This window comes from Ranitomeya variabilis, chromosome 8, assembly GCF_051348905.1.
Source record: "Ranitomeya variabilis isolate aRanVar5 chromosome 8, aRanVar5.hap1, whole genome shotgun sequence".
Taxonomy (NCBI): domain Eukaryota; kingdom Metazoa; phylum Chordata; class Amphibia; order Anura; family Dendrobatidae; genus Ranitomeya; species Ranitomeya variabilis.
In genome coordinates, this window is record NC_135239.1 from 40,747,237 (window position 1) to 40,767,131 (window position 19,895).

General features: G+C 42.1%; 1 protein-coding gene across 7 annotated transcripts in view; it reads right to left on the reverse strand.

Annotated features, from left to right (window-relative positions):
- LOC143787613 (histo-blood group ABO system transferase 2-like) overlaps nt 1-19,895 on the reverse strand; it is an 83,505-nt gene that overhangs the window by 4,720 nt on the left and 58,890 nt on the right. For 4 of the 7 annotated variants that reach the window (XM_077276510.1, XM_077276516.1, XM_077276513.1 and 1 more), the window contains 4 exons: nt 18,665-18,785; nt 13,825-13,962; nt 12,556-12,684; nt 5,230-9,655 (listed from right to left, as the gene is read on the reverse strand). In XM_077276510.1, coding sequence (XP_077132625.1) covers nt 8,971-9,655; nt 12,556-12,684; nt 13,825-13,962; nt 18,665-18,785 — 1,073 coding nt within the window. In that variant the 3' untranslated portion in view covers nt 5,230-8,970. Of the gene's footprint in view, nt 1-5,229; nt 9,656-12,555; nt 12,685-13,824; nt 13,963-18,664; nt 18,786-19,661; nt 19,739-19,895 lie in introns of those variants that run through there. The other 3 variants (XM_077276514.1, XM_077276512.1, XM_077276511.1) reach the window with 3 other exon arrangements.

Sequence of the window (19,895 nt, forward strand, 5' to 3'; positions counted from 1 at the left end):
CATTAGCAGCTGTTTCCACTTATCTTCTCTCCTGGCTTTGCTATTTAACCTGGCTCTGGTCTTCAGTCCATGCCAGCTGTCAATGTTTCTGGGTTGGATTCAGATCTCTCCTTGGATTTCTCTTATGGCCTGTCCATTTCAGCAAAAGATAAGTTCTTGCTAGTTCTTTTGTTGTCCATTTGCTGTGGACTTAATCGCTCAGCTCATGTTATGTCTCTTTTGTCCAGCTTGTCAGTATGATTTATTCAGTCTAGCTGGAAGCTCTGGGGAAGCAGATTTGCCCTCCACACCGTGAGTCGGTGTGGAGATTATTTTTGTAAACTCTGCGTGGACTTTTAGTTTTTAATACTGACCACACAGTATCCTTTTCTATTCTGTCTATCTAGATTAGTAGTGGCCTGCTTTGCTAAAATCTGTTTTCATTTCTGTGTATGTCATTTCCCTCTCCACTCACAGTCAATATTTGTGGGGGGCTATCTTTCCTTTTGGGGTTTTTCTCTGAGGCAAGATAGCTTTCTGTTTCCATCTTTAGGGGTAGTTAGTTCTCAGGCTGTGACGAGGTGTCTAGGGAGTGACAGGAACATCCCACGGCTACTGCTAGTGTTGGTGTTAGGATTAGGAACTGCGGTCAGTACAGATACCACCTCCTCAGAGCTCATCCCATGTTGCTCCTTAACCACCAGGTCATAACAATGGGTCCCTGACCTGACTGCCTAGTGTGAAAACTTACCTATGGCTAATAACATGGTAAAGCCTGCATTTATAGGAAGGTCGGAACCAACTGTGTTTGGATGTAATTAAAATCACAGCTATTCACATTTCATGTATCGCACATTTCCTTGCTTTAGCACAGTAAAATTGAGTGCAGCCATTATCTATTTGCTATGTAAGTCTTTTTTGGTTATGCACCTGTTCAGACTAGATTGCTGTTCAGTCAGTTTTCCTATATTTACTATGTACTATTTTTTCTAACTTGAACGTCCCGCCCTTCACCATGCTGTGATGTTAATTACATCCAAACACAGTTGGTTCCGACCTTCCTATAAATGCAGGTTTTGCCATGTTATTAGCCATAGGTAAAGGTACCGTCACACTAGGCGATATCGCCAGCGATCCGTGACGTTGCAGCGACCTGGATAGCGATATCGCTGTATTTGACACGCAGCAGCGATCTGGATCCCGCTGTGAAATTGCTGGTCGCTGCTAGAAGGTCTGCACTTTATTTGGTCGCTAGGTCGCCGTGTATCGCCGTGTTTGACAGCAAAAGCAAGGATACCAGCGATATTTTACACTGGTAACCAGGGTAAACATCGGGTTACTAAGCGCAGGGCCGCGCTTAGTAACCCGATGTTTACCCTGGTTACCAGCGTAAAAGTTAAAAAAACAAACAGCACATACTCACCTGCGCGTCCCCCAGCCTCTGCTTCCTGACACTGACTGAGCGCCGGCCCTAAACTGAAAGTGAAAGCACAGCGGTGACGTCACCGCTCTGCTGTTAGGGCCGGAGCTCAGTCAGTGTCAGGAAGCAGAGGCTGGGGGACGCGCAGGTGAGTATGTGCTGTTTGTTTTTTTAACTTTTACGCTGGTAACCAGGGTAAACATCGGGTTACTAAGCGCGGCTCTGCACTTAGCAACCCGATGCTTACCCTGGTTACCCGGGGATCTCGGCATCGTTGGTCGCTGGAGAGCGGTCTGTGTGACAGCTCTCCAGCGACCAAACAGCGACGCTGCAGCGATCGGCATCGCTGTCGCTATCGCTGCAGCGTCGCTTAATGTGACGGTACCTTAAGTGTTCACACTAGGCAGTCAGGTCAGGGACCCATCCGATCTGAGATTACCTTGACGTTTGGTGGATGGGCTCACAATTTTTGGCCAAATCTTGTGCTAAGCATCTCATGTGTTTTTTCATAGATTTCACAAGCCATTATGCTATTCACATTTCATGTATCGCACCTTTCCTTGCTTTAGTACAGTTGAGTGAAGCCATTGATCTATTTGCTATGAATACCTAATCAGAGCACCACATGAAGACCTCCAAAAGACTAACCCTTCAAAGCATGAGCATATCATTAACTCAAAACTGAAAAAAAGGATAAATAACAACCACAAGATGGATTTCATTAACCAAAGTATCCTTGTAATCAGTATAACGGCGCCGTCCTGACACTGTCTGTAGGTTACGGTGCACAATCCTGCTGACAGGTTTTTTTCACATGAATTTCCCTATAAAAAATGAATCTGATTTTCCAGAACATGACTTCTGCATCTGAATAGGAAAAAATATTTATTTAATTCACAATAAAATCCAACAAAATGCTTTTATTCTTAAATAGTTACTGTCATTACAACAAATTTTGCGTAACTCAATAGTACAGGCAAATATAGAACATTTTGTAATATCCTTTAAGAAATATTATTTTAATCCACTTAGGAGCCACTTCTGCCATTTCCCACACCATCTGAACTCATCATCCCCTCTGATAAACAAATAAAATCCATCATAGCAAGAAAAGATGTCCTTCCAGTTCACTGAGAGATCACATTACAGCAGCCTATTGAAGTCAACAGAGAGCAGATACGGAAGGGGAGGGAGAAGAAGAGAGTATCAGCATTGGGGCAGGTGTAAACAAGCATATATTCTCTCATCCAACAGAATCTGGTTGATTATGCAAATCACACTCTGATCAGAGTGTGATCATAGTGTTTTCCAATTCTCTCAGTTGAGAAGATGGGGATAAAAATCTTCATCTCCTCCATTCTGTAGGAATCAGACTGCACTCAGATGTCATCCTTGTGCAGTCCAATGTTCTCCATTGACTTGCATTGCTGAGTACCATCACATTTGGGCATGCAGCATTTTTTTCCCTAGGACAGACTTGGTCCAAGGAAAAAAAAATGTGACATGTGTACGGCACCATAGAAAAACATAAGTCTCGGTGCAATCCGGTATTTTGCCAAATCGCATTCAGGCCGAAAATAGTAATTTATACGATCTCTTAGATAGATACAGACATAATGCTGCTGCTTTCTTGTAAGTGATTTATTTCACCCTAGTGATGGACTCCCAGCTACACAGCTTAGTACGGCTCTATTACACCCTTGCCTTCTACATAGAGAAAGAAAAGCAGGAATCCCTCAAATCAGTGTGCTGTGTGTAGGAGATATAATAGCAGCTTGTCTCTATTTTCTAGCTCAGAGAAAACTGAAAATTAGAGAGAACTCATATAGGGAAACAATTGAGAAAAATGCTGAATACAAGGGATATAACAGTCAGAGAAAATATTTTTCCTCATATATACAAAGGTGAGCACTTATTCTTAAAAGTCATATGTGGAGACGGATGTGCTTTAAAGAGTTTCTCCCAACATAGAAACAGTTACATTCATTACCGAGAGGTACAGTTGCTCTCAAAAGTTTACATACCCTGGCAGAATTTTTGCTTTCTTGCCCTTTTTTCAGAGAATATGAATGATAACACCAAAACTTTTTCTCCACTCATGGTTAGCGGTTGGGTGAAGCCATTTATTGTCAATCTACTGTGTTTTCTCTTTTTAAATCACAATGACAATTCAAAACATCCTAATGACCCTGATAACAAGTTCACAGACCCCATTTCTTAATACCGTGTTTTGCCCCCTCTAACATCAATGACAGCTTGAAGTCTTTTGTGGTAGTTGTGGATCAGGTTCTTTATTTTCTCATATGGTAAAGCCGTCCACTCTTCTTGACAAAAAACTCAAGTTCCCGTAAATTCATGGGCTGTCTAGCATGAACTGCATACTTGAGACCTCTCCAGAGTGGCTCAATGATATTGAGGTCAGGAGACTGAGATGACCACTCCAGAACCTTCACTTTGTTCTGCTGTAGCTAATGACAGGTCGACATGGACTTGTGTTTTGGATCGTTGTCATGTTGGAGCGTCCAAGTAATGTCCCATGCGCAGCTTCCAGGCTGATGAGTGCAAATTTGCCTCCAGTATTTGCTGATAACGTGCTGCATTCATCTTTCCGTCAACTTTGACCAAGTTTCCTGTGCCTTTGTAGCTCACACATCCCCAAAACATCAGCGATCCACCTCCATGCTTTACAGCAGGAATGGTGTTCCTTTCATCATAGGCCTTGTTGACCTCTCTCCAAATGCAATGTTGATGGTTTTGGCAAAAAAGTTCAATTTTGGTCTCATCACTCCAAATTACCTTGTTCCAGAAGTTTTGATGCTTGTCTCTGTGCTGTTTTGCGTATTGTAGGTGACATATTTTGTGGCATTTGCGCAGTAATGGCTTTTTTCTGGTGACTCGACCATGCAGCCAATTTTTCTTCAAGTGCCTCCTTATTGTGCATCTTGAAACAGCCACACCGCTAGTTTTCAGAGAGTCCAGTATTTGAGCTGTTAATTGTGGGTGTTTCTTTGCATTCTGAACAATTTTCCTGGCAGTTGTCGACAACATTTTTGTTGGTCTACCTGACTGTGGTTTTGTTTTTACAGAGGCCCTGATTTTCCATTTGTTAATAACAATTTGAATGCTGCTGACTGGCATTATTAATTCCTTGGGGTCTTTTTGTATCCCTTTTCTGTTTTATACAGTTCAACTATCTTTTCCCATAGATCCATTGACAATTATTTTGCTTTCCCCTTGAATCACAATCTAGAAACATCAGTGGCTGGATGAAAAATGCAAGGGTCTGTCTGGATCCCAGAAACTCACTCAGCTTTTATGCACACACACTGATTAAAAGCAAACAGGTCACAGGTGAGGATGTTACCTTTAGTAGCCATTCAAACCCATTTGTGTCAACTTCTGCTGTGCATGTTATCAGGCCAAAATCACGAGGGTATGTAAACTTTTGATCATGGTCATTTGGATGTTTTGGGTTGTCATTCTGATTTAAAAAGAGAAAACACAGTAGTTTGACAATAAATAGTTTCACCCAACCACTAACCATGAGTGAAGAAAAAGTTTTGGTGTTATCATTCATATTCTCTGAAAAAAGGCCAAGAAAGCAAAAATTCTTTTGCTGTATGTAAACTTTTGAGCACAACTGTATACAGGGCCATATTTGCCACTAGGCACTTGAGGGCATGTGCCTAGGGCGGCAGGATGCGGGGGGCGCACTCGAGCTAGGTTTTTTTTTAATAAAAGTCCGAGGTCAAGTGCCCGCCCCCCTCCTCCCTAACCTCCTTGACGCCCCCTCCCTCCCTCCCTCCTTGATGCCCCCTCCCTGAAGATGTCATACCCACCTTCCTCCAGCGGTGGCTGCAACTCCATCTCAGTGCCGGCAGCACATCCTGTCTTCAGCGGTCACGTGGTGCCGCTCATTAAGGTGATGAATATGCGCATATTCATCACCTTAATGAGCGGTACCACGTGACCGCTCATACAGGAAGGAAGATGCTGCAGAGATACCGGGAAGTTCTGCGCCACGTGGTGAGAGGTGAGTATGAGAGGGGAGAAGGATGGGGGAGCCATGCATGCAGGGGAGAAGGATGGGGGAGCCATGCACGCAGGGTGGGAGGATAGGGGAGCCATGCACACAGGGGAGAAGGATGGGGGAGCCATGCATGCAGGGGTGGAGGATGGGGGAGCCATGCACGCAGGGGAGGATGGGGGAGCCATGCACTCAGGGGAGAAGGATGGGGGAGCCATGCACGCAGGGGAGAAGGATGGGGGAGCCATGCACGCAGGGTGGGAGGATAGAGGAGCCATGCACACAGGGGAGAAGGATGGGGGAGCCATCCCGCAGGGGAGAAGGATGGGGGAGCCATGCACGCAGGGGAGGATGGTGGAGCCATGCACGCAGGGGAGGATGGGGGAGCCATGCACGCAGGGGAGAAGGATGGGGGAGCCATGCACACAGGGGAGAAGGATGGGGGAGCCATGCACGCAAGGGAGAAGGATGGGGGAGCCATGCCCGCAGGGGAGAAGGATGGGGGAGCCATGCACGCAGGGTGAGAGGATAGAGGAGCCATGCACGCAGGGTGAGGATAGGGGAGCCTTGCACGCAGGGGAGAAGGATGGGGGAGCCATGCACGCAGGGTGGGAGGATAGGTGAGCCATGCACGCAGGGGAGAAGGATGGGGGAGCCATGCATGCAGGGGAGGAGGATGGGGGAGCCATGCACTCAGGGGAGAAGGATAGGGGAGCCATGCACGCAGGGTCGGAGGATAGGGGAGCCATGCATGCAGGGGAGAAGGATGGGGGAGCCATGCATGCAGGGTGGGAAGATGGGGGAGCCATGCACACAGGGTGAGAAGATGGGGGAGCCATGCATGCAGGGTGGGAGCATGGAGTATAAATATGGAGTATAAATACTGGGCCCTATAGGGGGGACACAGTGTAAGAAGACAGTGTGAAGAGGGGGCCGGTATAGAAAGCAGAGGTCAGTGTGAAGAGTATGTACCATAAGAGGGACAGTGTGGGGGTCATATTTTGTGCAGACAATATAGTGAGGGGCAATTTTTTATTCAGGAGCATTATAATATAATAATATATCTTTAAGGGCATCATGTGGAAATTTTCTGCAAAAGAGCGGAGAAGATGGAAGTCTGCAGAGACGGCTGTGGATGAGAAAACTCATCATGGGGTCTGGACAAGATGAAGAAGAGAAGGAAAACAGCTTCAGAGGCAACGTCATCTATAAGGATGTCCAGGTTTGTGATGAGTCTGCAGTCATTCTTTGTGACTGCAGACTTCTGAATTCTCACAGTGCGCACTGCACGCTGTCAGAATTCTCTCATGCTGGTGATTTACATTAATGCGGTCACATGCTGACTAGACATGTGTGGCCTCCGTCAATGAAATTGAACTAAGCGAGGCCGGCACATCTAGTCGGAATGTGGTCAGAAGTATACAAATCGCAAGTGTCATGATCCATGTTTGGATCTGTGGCAGATCTGGTTTCCTTCAGATTAAAACCTTTTTTCCTTTCAGGTCTTCAGAGGTTATTGCAGTTTTTCCCCGATGGCCACTGGTGTAATTGCATTGCTGCTTGTTTTGCTGGTGCATCAGCTGAATGTTGGTTATACAGGTCCTTTGGATACCAACCTTGCTGGAATAGGAGCTTGCTGAGTGCTGTTGTTCTACAGCTGAATACTCATTCCTGGTGCCTTACTCTGCTGTGCGGTGCATTGCAGCAGAGAAAGCTAAGTGTGGTTTTATTGTTTCTTTATCCCTTTGTTGATTGTAACTTTCCCAGTGCTGTATTAGTGCAGCGGTGGGACCAGTGCTCTCACCTGCCAGTTCCCTATATAGAAATTAGAGCAGGGCAACTGAGGGACTAGGTATCCAGGTCGGCGACAGGTTGAAAGAACCCATATAGGGATGGTAGCAAGATCAGGGCACAGCCTCAGGTGAGCGCAGGAGGTGCCCATTCCCTGTTCCCTACCGACAGGGCCCACCGTTGTTAAAGTGTCCCTGGTGTACCCTTGTGTGTTTCATCATTTTGTGATCGACTACCCGCCAGGTCGTGTCACATCAGGACAGTCACTGCGTGACATTATAACCAACCATCCCTTTTTTTTTTCTGGTGAGCTATGGCTCAAATGCAGGCCTTTGCCCAACTGCTTCAGACCCTCACCGATGAGTTTAAGGTGCTTCGTGGTGAGGTGGTGCAGCAGCTGCAGCAGTTGGTGGGGTTTTGGGCTTCGGCCCAGGTACATGCTCAACCAGAGCCCAAGATATCTCTTCCTGACAGGTTCTCTGGAGGGAGAAATACATTTTTGGTTTTTCAGGAAGCCTGTAAGCTATACTTTAGGCTCCGCCCTCGTTCATCAGGGAGTGAGGAACAGCGTGTGGAGATTATAACCTCCCTTCTTAAGGGTGATCTTCAATCCTGGGCTTTCTCCCTGCCAGCCGGTTCTCCATCTTTACGGTAGGTGGACGAGTTTTTTGCGGCCTTGGCGCTTGTGTATGGGGATCCTGATGGCGTCTCCCTGGCAGAATCCCGACTGCGTAAAATCAAGCCTCCTGCACTGCAGTGCCCCATGTATTGTGCCCTGTGCCTCCTGCACTGCTGTGCCCCGTGTGTTGTGGTGCCCTGTGCCACCTGCACTGCTGTGCCCCATGTGTTGTGGTGCCCAGTGCCTCTTGCACTGCTGTGGCCAGTGTATTGTGGCTGGAGGGTCGAATGTTACTTGTCCCTGCCCCAATGGTCAAGCAACCCATTGGTCCCAGCCAGGCCCGCTAAGCTCCATATACTTGCCGAGTGTAACCTGGCAGCAGTGCTGTATTTGTCACTAGTCACTTGAGGGCACCAGGATGGGGGGGAGGGGGTGCACCTGAGCAAGTTTTTTTTATCTTTTTATGCGGATGTGGAAAAGCTGCCGGATCAGCCGCGAATAGCAAAAATCTCTGATGTGAAAGTAGCCTAAGTCACTGCCGATAGTGTCATACTCACCAATGGGGGAGGCAGCACGAAAAGTGCCTAGGGCAGCATAAACTCTAAATACAGCCCCGACTGTATATGCAATACTTCAGTCCATATTCATTAAAATAGACATATTTAAATACAGCAATAAAGAAAATAGTCAAAAATTGTAAAAAAAAAAAAAAAAAGTCCAGAGGTTATAATAACCAAATGACATGACTCACTGACTATGACACTACATATGTTAAGGTAACACAAAGAATGTTTACAGAAGTGTCTAAACCAAAAAACATGGAAATGTAGATTGCTATGTCAGGCGACTTCCTCTGCTGTTTTTCTAGAAGTTAAAGAACATTGAAAATTTCTCAAATTCTCCCAATCAAAGAGACAAATGCACAATAAAAAAAGCTGGAACATTATTTGCTCTTTGCAATAGTCATCTCCACTTCCAATATCAACAACTCAACACCTAAAAGATGAAGTGTAAAGTTCAATGTCCTTGACAATACATTAACTCCTAGCTTGTAAATATACGAGCAGAACTGCTTCTAGTTCCTCACCGGATGAACACATTACATACTTTGTTTTATCTTTACATAACAGCATTTTAGTTCCTCACTTGTCGATGGTTTTTGTGCACGGCTAAGAATCGCTTCTTCTTGATGAACTCACCATTAGGTAGGTCGGTATCCCAGATGTATTCGGGTGAAAGTATCTTAGTGGGTTTATTGTAGAACAGATACCTGTTCAGATGAGATTCATCCTGCCACACAGCTTCTATACCTTTTTTCTTGTCCTCCATAATACCTTTCTGGCATTCCATACTAAGTTTGTAAATTTCTTCCACTTTTCCACCATACAGAGCGGCCATGTAATAAAAGTCTCCTTCCCCTTGTGGTATATATGCTGCAGAAATTGGTCTACGCTCATATGTGAAGGACTTTGGTTCAAAAAGAAAAAATACTGGGTGGAGAGTAGCTACCAAATCTCCAAGTATTTCGACTCCTACGTGATCATTGAATACCATATCTACATCAGCGCATATCAGGTAGTCTATCTCATTGGGCATATGCTCCTTGGTGAAAATCGTGAGGGTTTCCATTCTTCTCATGGACACATCCTGCCAGCGTTGGTCAGCAGCCACATTGTGCAGTTGCAAGATGCGTCCATCGGCCATTTTGGGTTTAACTAAATCGTTAACTTTGTCTGTGAATACATAGTATGTAACATGGTGACCAACCATGAAATAACGTTCCGCAGACTCCAAGAATGGTAGAAGGAACTGGATATACCTGTAAAAAATTAATTAATTTTATTAAAGTAGTTGTCCACTACTCAGGCAACCCTGTGTCAATCAGCATGTTTGCACCCATAAAACAACAACACCTATACTCACTTCTGGTGCCAGCGCCGTTCCTCTGGTATCAGCACTCACTCTTCCAGGGCTCAAGTGAGATTGTTAAGTCATATGAGCCCTGCACCCAATCATTGTCTTAAGGTGGGTAGAGTGACGCCAACTCTTATTGGGCGCAGGGCTTACATGACATAACAATCTCACACTGGCCCTGGAAGAGCGAGTGCTGACAACACTGGAACGGCTCCGGCACCAGAGGAAGTTTAGGTGTTATTTTACCGGTGCAAACATGTTGATTGAGTCAGAGTAGTCTGAGTGGTGAACATCCCCTTTAAATACAATACTAGGCTTTAACCTGAAGTTATTTAACAAGACAAAACGTGTTAATTACCTCTCTAACCCCTTCACTACCTGGTGATTTTCCATTTTTTGTATCTGTCTTTTCCTCCCCTTCTTCCAAGAGCCATAACTTTTTTATTTTACTGTTCATATAGCCATACGAGAGCTTTTTTTTTTTTGCAGAAGAGTTATACTTTTGAATGACACCATTTATTTTACCCTATAGTGACTGGAAAAGGGCTACTAATTACAAGTGAGGTAGTAAAACTGACCTGCCAATATGATTCACAAGGTGAGTACGAGTACACAGATGCTAAACACGTATAGATTTTTTATATCTAGGTGGTGTAAAAAATGCGTAAATTTGTAAAAAAATAAATTTTGCTTTTGTTGCCATTTTCTGAGACCCATAATGTTTTCATTTTTTTTTTCATCTGTGAGGCCTTATTGTTTGTGCCCTGAACTTTATGTTTTTACTAATACCATTTTGAGGTAGATACAATGTTTTGATGTTATTGCATTTTTTTTGCAACTTTGCAGAGGCCAAAAAATAAAAACTCGGGCGTTTTGATTTTTTTTGTGCTACATCGTTTACCAATCAGATCAATTTATTTTATATTTTGATAGATTGTACATTTCAGAATGCAGTGATACCAAGTGTGTGTATTTTTCTCCTTTAATAGTTATATTTTAAATGGGGGAATCATTGAAGTTTTGTGGGGTCTTTTTTTTTCATATTATGGAAAAAAACTTTTTTTACTTTAAACTGAATATCTCTTTAGGGGACTTGAAGGTGCGATCATCCGATTGCTTGTGGTATGTATAGCAGAAATAATGTTCACAGGAGGCTCGTAAAGACAGGCACGGGGGTCTTCAGCAGAATCCCATCTGTCATGTCATGTCAATTCATCAGCGCCCGGTTATCATGTCACGCGCCAAGGGAAGCTTGGAATGACATGCTCATTGTTGTCATTGTGTGTTATGCAACCCAAATATTAGAGGAGGATACATCTGCTTCTAAAAGGTTAATCTACAAGTGGAGGACATAGCTGCATGTAAATGGTTAATCTGCTAAGGGAGGACATCTTTCAGATGCTGTTTTAAAAAAAAAAATTGAACACCAAAAATCACAGGTTAATGAATTTTTTTTTTTTTAAATAATAAATAGAAAAATAAATACCTGCAAAAATAACACATATTTGGCATCACCATGTGCAAAATGACCCATACTCTAATCTTTTATGGTGAATTCAGTAAAAAAAAAATCTATGCTAACTTTATTGGTTTTTGTTCAGCTCGTCTCACAAAAAATGATATTAAAAAAGATCAAAAAGTTATATATATCACAGACTGGTACCAAAGAAAACTACAGTTTGTTATGCAACAAAAAGTTCACAAAACTCTGTAAACCGAAAATTGCAAGAGTTATGGCTCTATTCCTTTTCATTTGAATAGCTTGTGTAAAACTAAAAAAAAAAGGAAATTAGGTAATCATGCCTCACTGAACTGGGACCGGTGTATTGTACTGATGGTGAACACAGTAAAAATGTCTTTTAGCAAACAAATTCAAATACGTGTATTTTTTTGTTCATGTATCCTTGCAAATGGAAACAAAAAATGATCAAAAAGATGTATCAGAAAGGGTACGAAAGAAAACGTTATCTTCTTATGTAGAAAAATAAGCCCTAAGATAACCGTATTGATAGAAAATTGAAAAATCTATGACTCTCAGAGTTTGATCACACAAACAATATGGATTTGTTCTTCAAAGGGTGTGATTTTTGTTGAAAAGTATAAAAAAAAGAAAATTATAAATAAAAAAACATATAAATTAGGTATCATGATATTTTTACTGACTGATGCAATAACGTGTTTCCACCTACCAACGCCCTCCCTCCATAAGAAAAAAGGGATCACATACTACTTTGTAGATGAAAAAAAAATGTTAAATAACACCAAAACGTAACAAAACAATGAAGTGAAGAAGGGAAGAAAAAAAAGGTTTGACATAAGAGACAAAACTGACTTTGGAGGAAAAGGAGCTTAAAGTCAAGCACTTAACTCATTTTTTCACATCCTTTTAAGCTGTTGATAGTTTCCTATTTTGATATGTAAGCCACACTAACGTATTATCTAAAAAGAATACTATGAAAATAACCTCAACCAGCTCCACTCTTCTAAGCTTAGTTAACATCACTTTACACTGCACAATTAATTCCTAAGAAAGCAGGCTTCACTATAATCGTGCAGATGTTTTGTTTTGCATAAAAAATCTTTTTTTGGCAGCGCATCATCCTGTGTAAACAGGACTCGAGCTGCTGAGAACAACAGCCTATGTGCATTGAATAATCTATTACTGATCGTTCAGTGCACGTCTAAAGCTTGTGTAGGCAAACTACTAAATGATCATCGACCAGCAAGCGAGTTACCGATCGGCAGTCGATCAACGCTTCACATCATGCACCATGAACCAACCATTACTTTTCAATGTATACTTACTTTTTGACAGCGAACACAAACAATCCAATTCTTGTACCTTTGTGTTGCTTATCTAGAATCTTAATGTTGTATATTCCATCCCAGATAATTGGGGCGAGCCAAGGAGTGAGAACATTGAGACCCGTTTTCCTATTGAAAAAAAGAAGAATGGTATCAAAATAACACATACCACACTCTCCCCGTATACAGTATGTGTATATATATACAGGGTTACCTTACATAGAGAAGCTTTAACATTGGAGAATGGACTCCTTACCAATAGAGGGGTTGTCCCATTTCAACAATTCTTAGCTCATAGGCTAGCTGATGTCTAAAATAACCAACTGGAGTTTACGTACCATACTCACAAGCAGCACTGCCTCTCCACTGCTACTCCGATTTTTGTTGATTGGCTGCAGCGGTGACATTTGCGTGGGCAGAACTGCAGCAAACTGGTAAGATCACCACTGAAGATGATCAACAAAGACTGGGGAGGGTAAGTAAAGCTCAGTTTGTAGTTCTATGTATCAATGAACCTAGGAGCTAAAAAAGTTGGAACATGACAATTCTTTTAAGTGCTCGCTCACACCAGCATATACATCGGATTACTGCTATCCTATTTTTTATCAGATAGGACTTAGACCAATGTTATTTGCTAATTACCAATTATTTTCTCTGACTTAATCTGTCTGTGAAAGAAATCGTAGGATATTACGATTTCACTGCGAAGTCAGAAGCCAATCGCCCTTTCAAGTGTCCGGTTGTGTGGAAAACATCGGGCGGCACTCGGGTGACATCCAACTTCCGCGGACTCACAGATCGAAAAAGACAGAGAAATTTAGTTATCCATCTTCTCCTCAATGCATGCTAAGATTCTCTCATCTGAGAGATTCAGATAACACTATGCTGATAGTCCGATCAAACTCAAACTTACTGCTCGGTTAAGCAGGTGGTATATTTCATGGAGAATTTATGATATTCCTGGTCATGGCAAAGTGAATGGCGCCATTAAAAACTATAACTCGTTCCTCAAAAAAAATATACAAGCCTTCATACGGCTATCAAGACTAAAAATAAATGAAAAGTTATGGCTCTTGGAAGAAGGGGAGGAAAAAAGCCACAAAAATGTAAAATTGCCCAGTAAGGAAGGTGTTCTTCTGCCTCGGTGTCTGAAGATTGTACCAGACTGTAGTAACCATAGCAAGTAGTTGTCATCTTACTTTTTGGCAATATACTAATTTATTTCTTATTTATTGACAACACAGTTTATTTTATCAAAGATTGATTTACCGGTACCTCATATTTCCAGTCTTTAGAAGCAGTTTCCTCTCACAGTGCTCCAGTTCTATAGCCTTCTCCACCACCTCCTGCGACCATTCAATAGGCCATTCTTGTTTGGATGGAAATACTAATTTTGCATTTTGTATGCTGTGAATGAGAGGAGGAAAAAGTCAGAGAGAAAAACAAATATTACCAAAGGAAAATTATTGTAACTGTAAATATGCAGGGGCTCAGCTATAGGTGAAGAAATCTGACGTGCTGTCCTTCCATTATTGCTCCTATAAATGTATTTACAATAGAGATGAGCAAATTTGTTTTAGCGGAATTTAATTCTAGATGAATTGTACAAAAATCTGCATTCTCTAAAAGAATGACCAGGTGAGGAAATCCTTTAAGCCCCAGGTTCGAATAGGCACACAGACTCCAGGCGTTGATGGAAAAAGCTGGAAGACGTGAGGACAAGTGAAGAGGGACCCAACAGGAATGAATGCGAACACAAACATTGCAAGTACAGATAATGGAGTAACCCAAACATGGAGTCCCAATCCCAAGACACAGGAGTGCATCTAAATGGGCCTTAAATAGGTCTAGGTAGATGATATATTTAATCCTCTCCAGGCTACCTGCAAAATCCGACGCTAAGCACAACAGAAGGCACTGGACCCAGGGGAAGGAAATGGAGCACGGGATACACGGGATAGGTGTGCAACATGAACGTTGAAAAGTTGTGACGCTGTGATCTCCCACAAGTTTGCACAGAACCTTTGAACGAAACCCACAAGTCCCGCCTGAGCATGAGGTTGGGTATATAATTAACAGGAATACATGTAACACTTCCCTTATCATAGTTTATTTTGACTGTACGTTCTGTCTTCTCATCCGGTCTTTACCACAATGTCTGTACTTGCAGATGTTGGATTAAAATTTTTACTATTTTCTTAAAGCACAAATTTTCCAATTTTTCTAGTCCAAGTTGGTTTACATTTGAAGCATGAAATGAACATTTTGAAAAAGCCGCTGATTAAGGAGACAGAACTGCGGTAACGCGACAAACTTCTAAAACAATGTTAGAAGAGCTGATACCGCAGAGGGTTACATACAAAAAGGATCCCCACAACAGCGTACTAGATGAAATTTATACAAGAATGGAACAATATACCATCTAAAAGGTTCTGCGCAATTGATAAAATTAACAAATAGCCAAACAACATTTAGAATTCAAGAAATACATAGCGCAATAACAGAATTTGCCAAAAAGTCAAAGTTTGTAGCTATGGATACGAGAATTAAAAGAAAACATTGCAAAAATCTGAGATAACAATAATGGGAACTAATGTACAACCCCATTTTAAAAAAAAAACGTTGGGATGCTTTATAAAAGGTAAAATAAAAAAGAATGCAATGATTTGGAAACACAGATCAGGTGAATGTCAGACATTTTTCTATGTAATTGGAAAAATTAAATAATTTAGCAAAACTTGATGGCAGCAACATATTTCAATGCAGTTGGGACAGGGTTATGGCTACAAAAGATTTCCTAATCATCGTATCGTAATATATAAAGAAAGTGGTTCCAATAGGAGAATTGCACATAACAAAAATAAATTGCTCTGAGGACTTGCTCTAGAATAGTGCTTCTTAGGGTATGTGTCCACGTTCAGGATTGCATCAGGCTTTGGTCAGGATTTTATGCAAGTAAAATCCTGACCAAAACTGCACCTGAGGTCACTGGCAGGTCACCTGCGGTGTACCTGCGTGTTTTGCTCATAGTAGCAACATGCTGCGTTTTGAAAAAACGCACCACGCATGCGTTTTCGCGGCAAAAACGTATGCGTTTTTTAACGCATAGTGGAGTCTGGATTTCATGAAATCCCCTCCACTATGCTGTAACATCTGGACGCTGCGTTTTTGACGCTGCGGAAAAACGCAGCGTCAAAAACGCAGCGTTTCCTGAACGTGGAAACATACCCTTAAACTCCACAACATGTCATGTTTTCAGGATTTCCTTAGGGTAAGTTCACACAAGGCTTTTTTTTGGCATGTTTACTTGCATTTTTCGCAGTGTTTTTTGTGGCAGTTTTGGCATGCGAGATTTGTCTAATTGTGCATGCTGATAAAGTTTAGTATTAAAAAAAGGCCTATTCCAAAGAATGAGGTTTTGGCACAAAAAAAAACTGCAAAAAATTATACCTGCATTTTTGCTGCATTTTCTCAGCGTTTTTTCACCACCCATTCAAGTCAATGGGTGAAAAACACTAAAAAAGCGATGAAAGCAGTGACATGCTTTATGAAAAAAACTGATGACAAAAAAAACAATGTGTGTGCATGAGATCTCTGAAATCTCATAGGCTTTGTTAGTACTGTAAAAAGCAGCTGAAAATTAGAATGAAAAACCGTGGCAAAGACGCCCAGTGTGAACCTAACCGTAGTATTGCACAGGTGATGGACGTTTCATCAAGGTATCGGGAATTCTCTCGCTGAGATCTCATCTCCCGAGATCTTGGTGCCAAGATCTCCATCTGCACATGCGCTGCCCCTGGCAGCCGTTTTCCCTGCATCCACCGCATAGGAAACCATGTAGCTGCAGGGGCTCTGGGTGTTCACAAAATGTCGGCAGAGCCCCCGCAGCACCGAACACCCGCAGCGGCGTACCGCACATCCAAACACCCCCCTCATCCCAGCCTGCGGCCTGTAGCAACGCTCCACTCTTGCCCAGCGACCCTACTTCACCACAGCCACCACCCTCGGTGGCAATAAGACACACGGATTATAAGAAGTACCACCATTTTATTTTTTTTAAAAAGTGTTTGGTTTTTTTTTCCTATTTTTCTCCTCAAAATTTTGGGTGCGTCTTATAATCCACAAAATACAGTGCACTGAAAGAGCATGTAATCCAAAACATGACTTTATCAATAACGTTTTTATCAATGCTGGAAGCATCCAAAACAAAGCAGTTTTATGTAAAACGTGACAGCAAAAGAAGACAAAAACTGCAGCAGGAAAAACATATTAAGAACACAATGAAAATACACAAATAATCTAATTTAAGTAAGTGGTGCAGAAATGCTGCAGCAACAAAAAATGTATCGTGGGGACTGGACAAAATCTGCAGACTCCCAGCTCTTTCCGCAGCAGTAAATATCTGCAGCATGTAGCATGGCCTAAAATTGTAGGTTCACATACCGAGAATCAGGACAGGTGCAGACACCATTTTTTCTCCATCTGAGAAAATCTGTCCGATTATGCTAATCACAGTCTAATCAGAGTGAAATATGATTTTTTTGGAGGTGGAGAGAACACGAAAACATTTCTCCGCCTTCTCCATTATGTCAGTCTGTGAAATTCAGACCATGTTTTAATGTCATCCTAGTGCGGTCCGATATTTTTTCCATGGATCCATAGACATGAATAGATGAGGGCTATCCGATTCTAGGAGGCAAATTGTGCAAGCTGTCATTCTTTTCTTCTAACCACTTGGTTCGAGGGGGGAAAAAAAAATCAAACACGTGCACAGACTCATTAAGTAACATTGGTTCAAGTTTGTTCCGATGTTTTGAAGAATGGCATTAACCCCAAACTTCTGTCGTCTGCTCAAGCCCTTAAGGAGGTTTCTGGTCTCAAGATTAATAGCACCCCCCACCTATGAATCAGAAATTTAGCACAAATTCTGTAGACGGGTAATATTATTTAAATTAATTATGTGACAACCCCATTCATTTCGAAAGAGATATTTGTATGCATGAACAATCCATTTGATCAAATATTCTTCATTGCTTTTCACATAACGTAGGAAAACTATGGTAGTTACAGAACCTTACTGAACTGAATAGAAACATTAAAAAATGAGCATTCCTGTGTTCTAATTTAAAAGCTACATAGTTATTTGAAGTGGTTTCCCACTTCTAGAAATAAAGCTTAATCTCTTTAAGAGAACTTACAACTTTCCAATGTCATTTATTTTTAAACTTCTCGTCATTGTCAGGATATTTGTTTGCTGTCAGTGACTGAGAACATTCCTCACTGTAGTCAGAGGTAATAAACCTGTACATAGCGAGCCCTGCATTCAGAAAAAATGGATATTGTACATTGTATAGGCATTGGTCTACGAGCTAAATCAACATTTTTTCCTCTTAATTCTAAGTAAATTTTACTTTGTCTGCCCAAAGTCCGAGGAAAATAAAAAAGTAAAATTTAAAAAATCGCAGCATGCACAATTTGCCTCTTAGAATCAGATGGCCCTCATCCATTTATGTCTACGGGTCCGCGAAAAAAAATCGGACCGAACTTGGATGGCATTTAAGTAAGGTCTGATTTTCACGGACTGACATAATGGTTAAGGAGGATAAACTTTTTTTTTTCTCCATATCCAAGAAAATTGGATCCCATGCTGATCAAACTCCTGATCAGAGCCTGATTAAACTCTGATCAGAAACTGATAAAACTCTGATCAGGGCCTAATCAAAGGCTGAGCAGCACAATCTGATCAATTTTCTCAAATGGAGAGAACCCAGTTGTTCGCACCTGCCCTTAGAATTTAGCAAGGATGTTTTCATTCACTGGCAACAATAAGAAATCTTAGAAATCGTGGTAAATGTTAAAGCAATGTATATTAGAAAGCTATAAAACTATATGTATATATTTGATATTTTTTCATGCAGACACAAGTAACAAGAAAAAAATTTGCCAAGAGATCAATTTTTAGAGAATCCAATTTTTGCATTAAGCAGAATGGATGAAATCAGCATACCGCAAATAAATATTATTGCTATTTTTTTTTTTTTTTTTTTAAACAATACATGTAAGCTAACAAATAAGGAAAACGCTACAGTAATACACAGAAATTACTTACCAAATTCCCACTATAAACAATATGAACACGAACAGGGCTACAAGTACATAACACCTGGGAGACACCATGTTCTTGCTAGCCTTCTTGCATTTATTCTTGGTGAATGTCAAAGTTACAGCTTCTTACATGCAAAAGAAAAAAAAATACAGCTCTCAGAAAGTTGCACTAAACTGTCATTGAGACAGGTAAGCGTTTGGAATGACAAATATGGTCATGGTCATCCATTCCGTCACCATACGCTATTCTCTAGATCTCAGAGGACAATGAGTCAGTTTCTCATGGAGCAGTGAGGCTAAGGCGTAACCTCCTCTTCCTCCTCCTTATAGTACTTCAACAATAACACACAGTCGCATTTGAATGTCAGTAGGAAATATCTGACTGTCAGAAAACCATCTAGGTAATCCAAAAAACTACACTCATATGTATCCAGTCACCAGAGTTCCCTGCTCAAACCTCCATACAATTATGAAGATTGTTTAGGATGTTTATAGCCTCTGTCAGGTTTCAACCTTTCTTCTATAGCTGGAATGTGTAACGTTAATGCCGGCACCCCAGCATGTTCACTCTCCCTCTTCTCGGCAGGGACGCAGACGTACTCACTGCCGCGACCACTCTGCAGCCTCTCTCTGTCTTTTCGCTGTTTCCTGATCCTGGCCCCGTTTTTTAAAGGGGTACTGTGCGCAATCTGAATCTGCCCCGAGCCAATAGCTGGGCGGCATCTAGTATTTAAGGCATGCACCACTGTAGGGAGGTGCCTGTACAATACCCTCTTCAGTGTTAGTTTGGGTTTGTCCCTGTTTGTTAGTTGTTAGGTCCCTGGACCTATTCTTAAACCTGTTGCTGAACCTATTTTGTTAGAACCTGAACCTGTTGCTGAACACGTCTTGTCTGAATCCAAATATGTTCCTGTTATTCGTGTTACCTGAACCTAAAGCTGCTTCAGCGGTACCAGAACCTGAAACCTCTCTGGCAGTACCTGAACCCGCTCTGACTGTACCTGAGCCTGAAGTCGCTTCAACGGTACTTGAACCTGAAGCCATTCTACCAGTTCCTGAGCCGGCTGCAGCTCCGACAGTACCAACAGAGGTGTATCTAGCATTTCTGGCACCCGGGGCAAGAATTCATTTTGGCGCCCCCCCCAAGGACATATGCCCCCCGTCAGCCCCATCATTGCCCTCCCCTCCCCCTACACACCCACCATTCACTTCTCTGCACATTCCCCTGCAGCGCG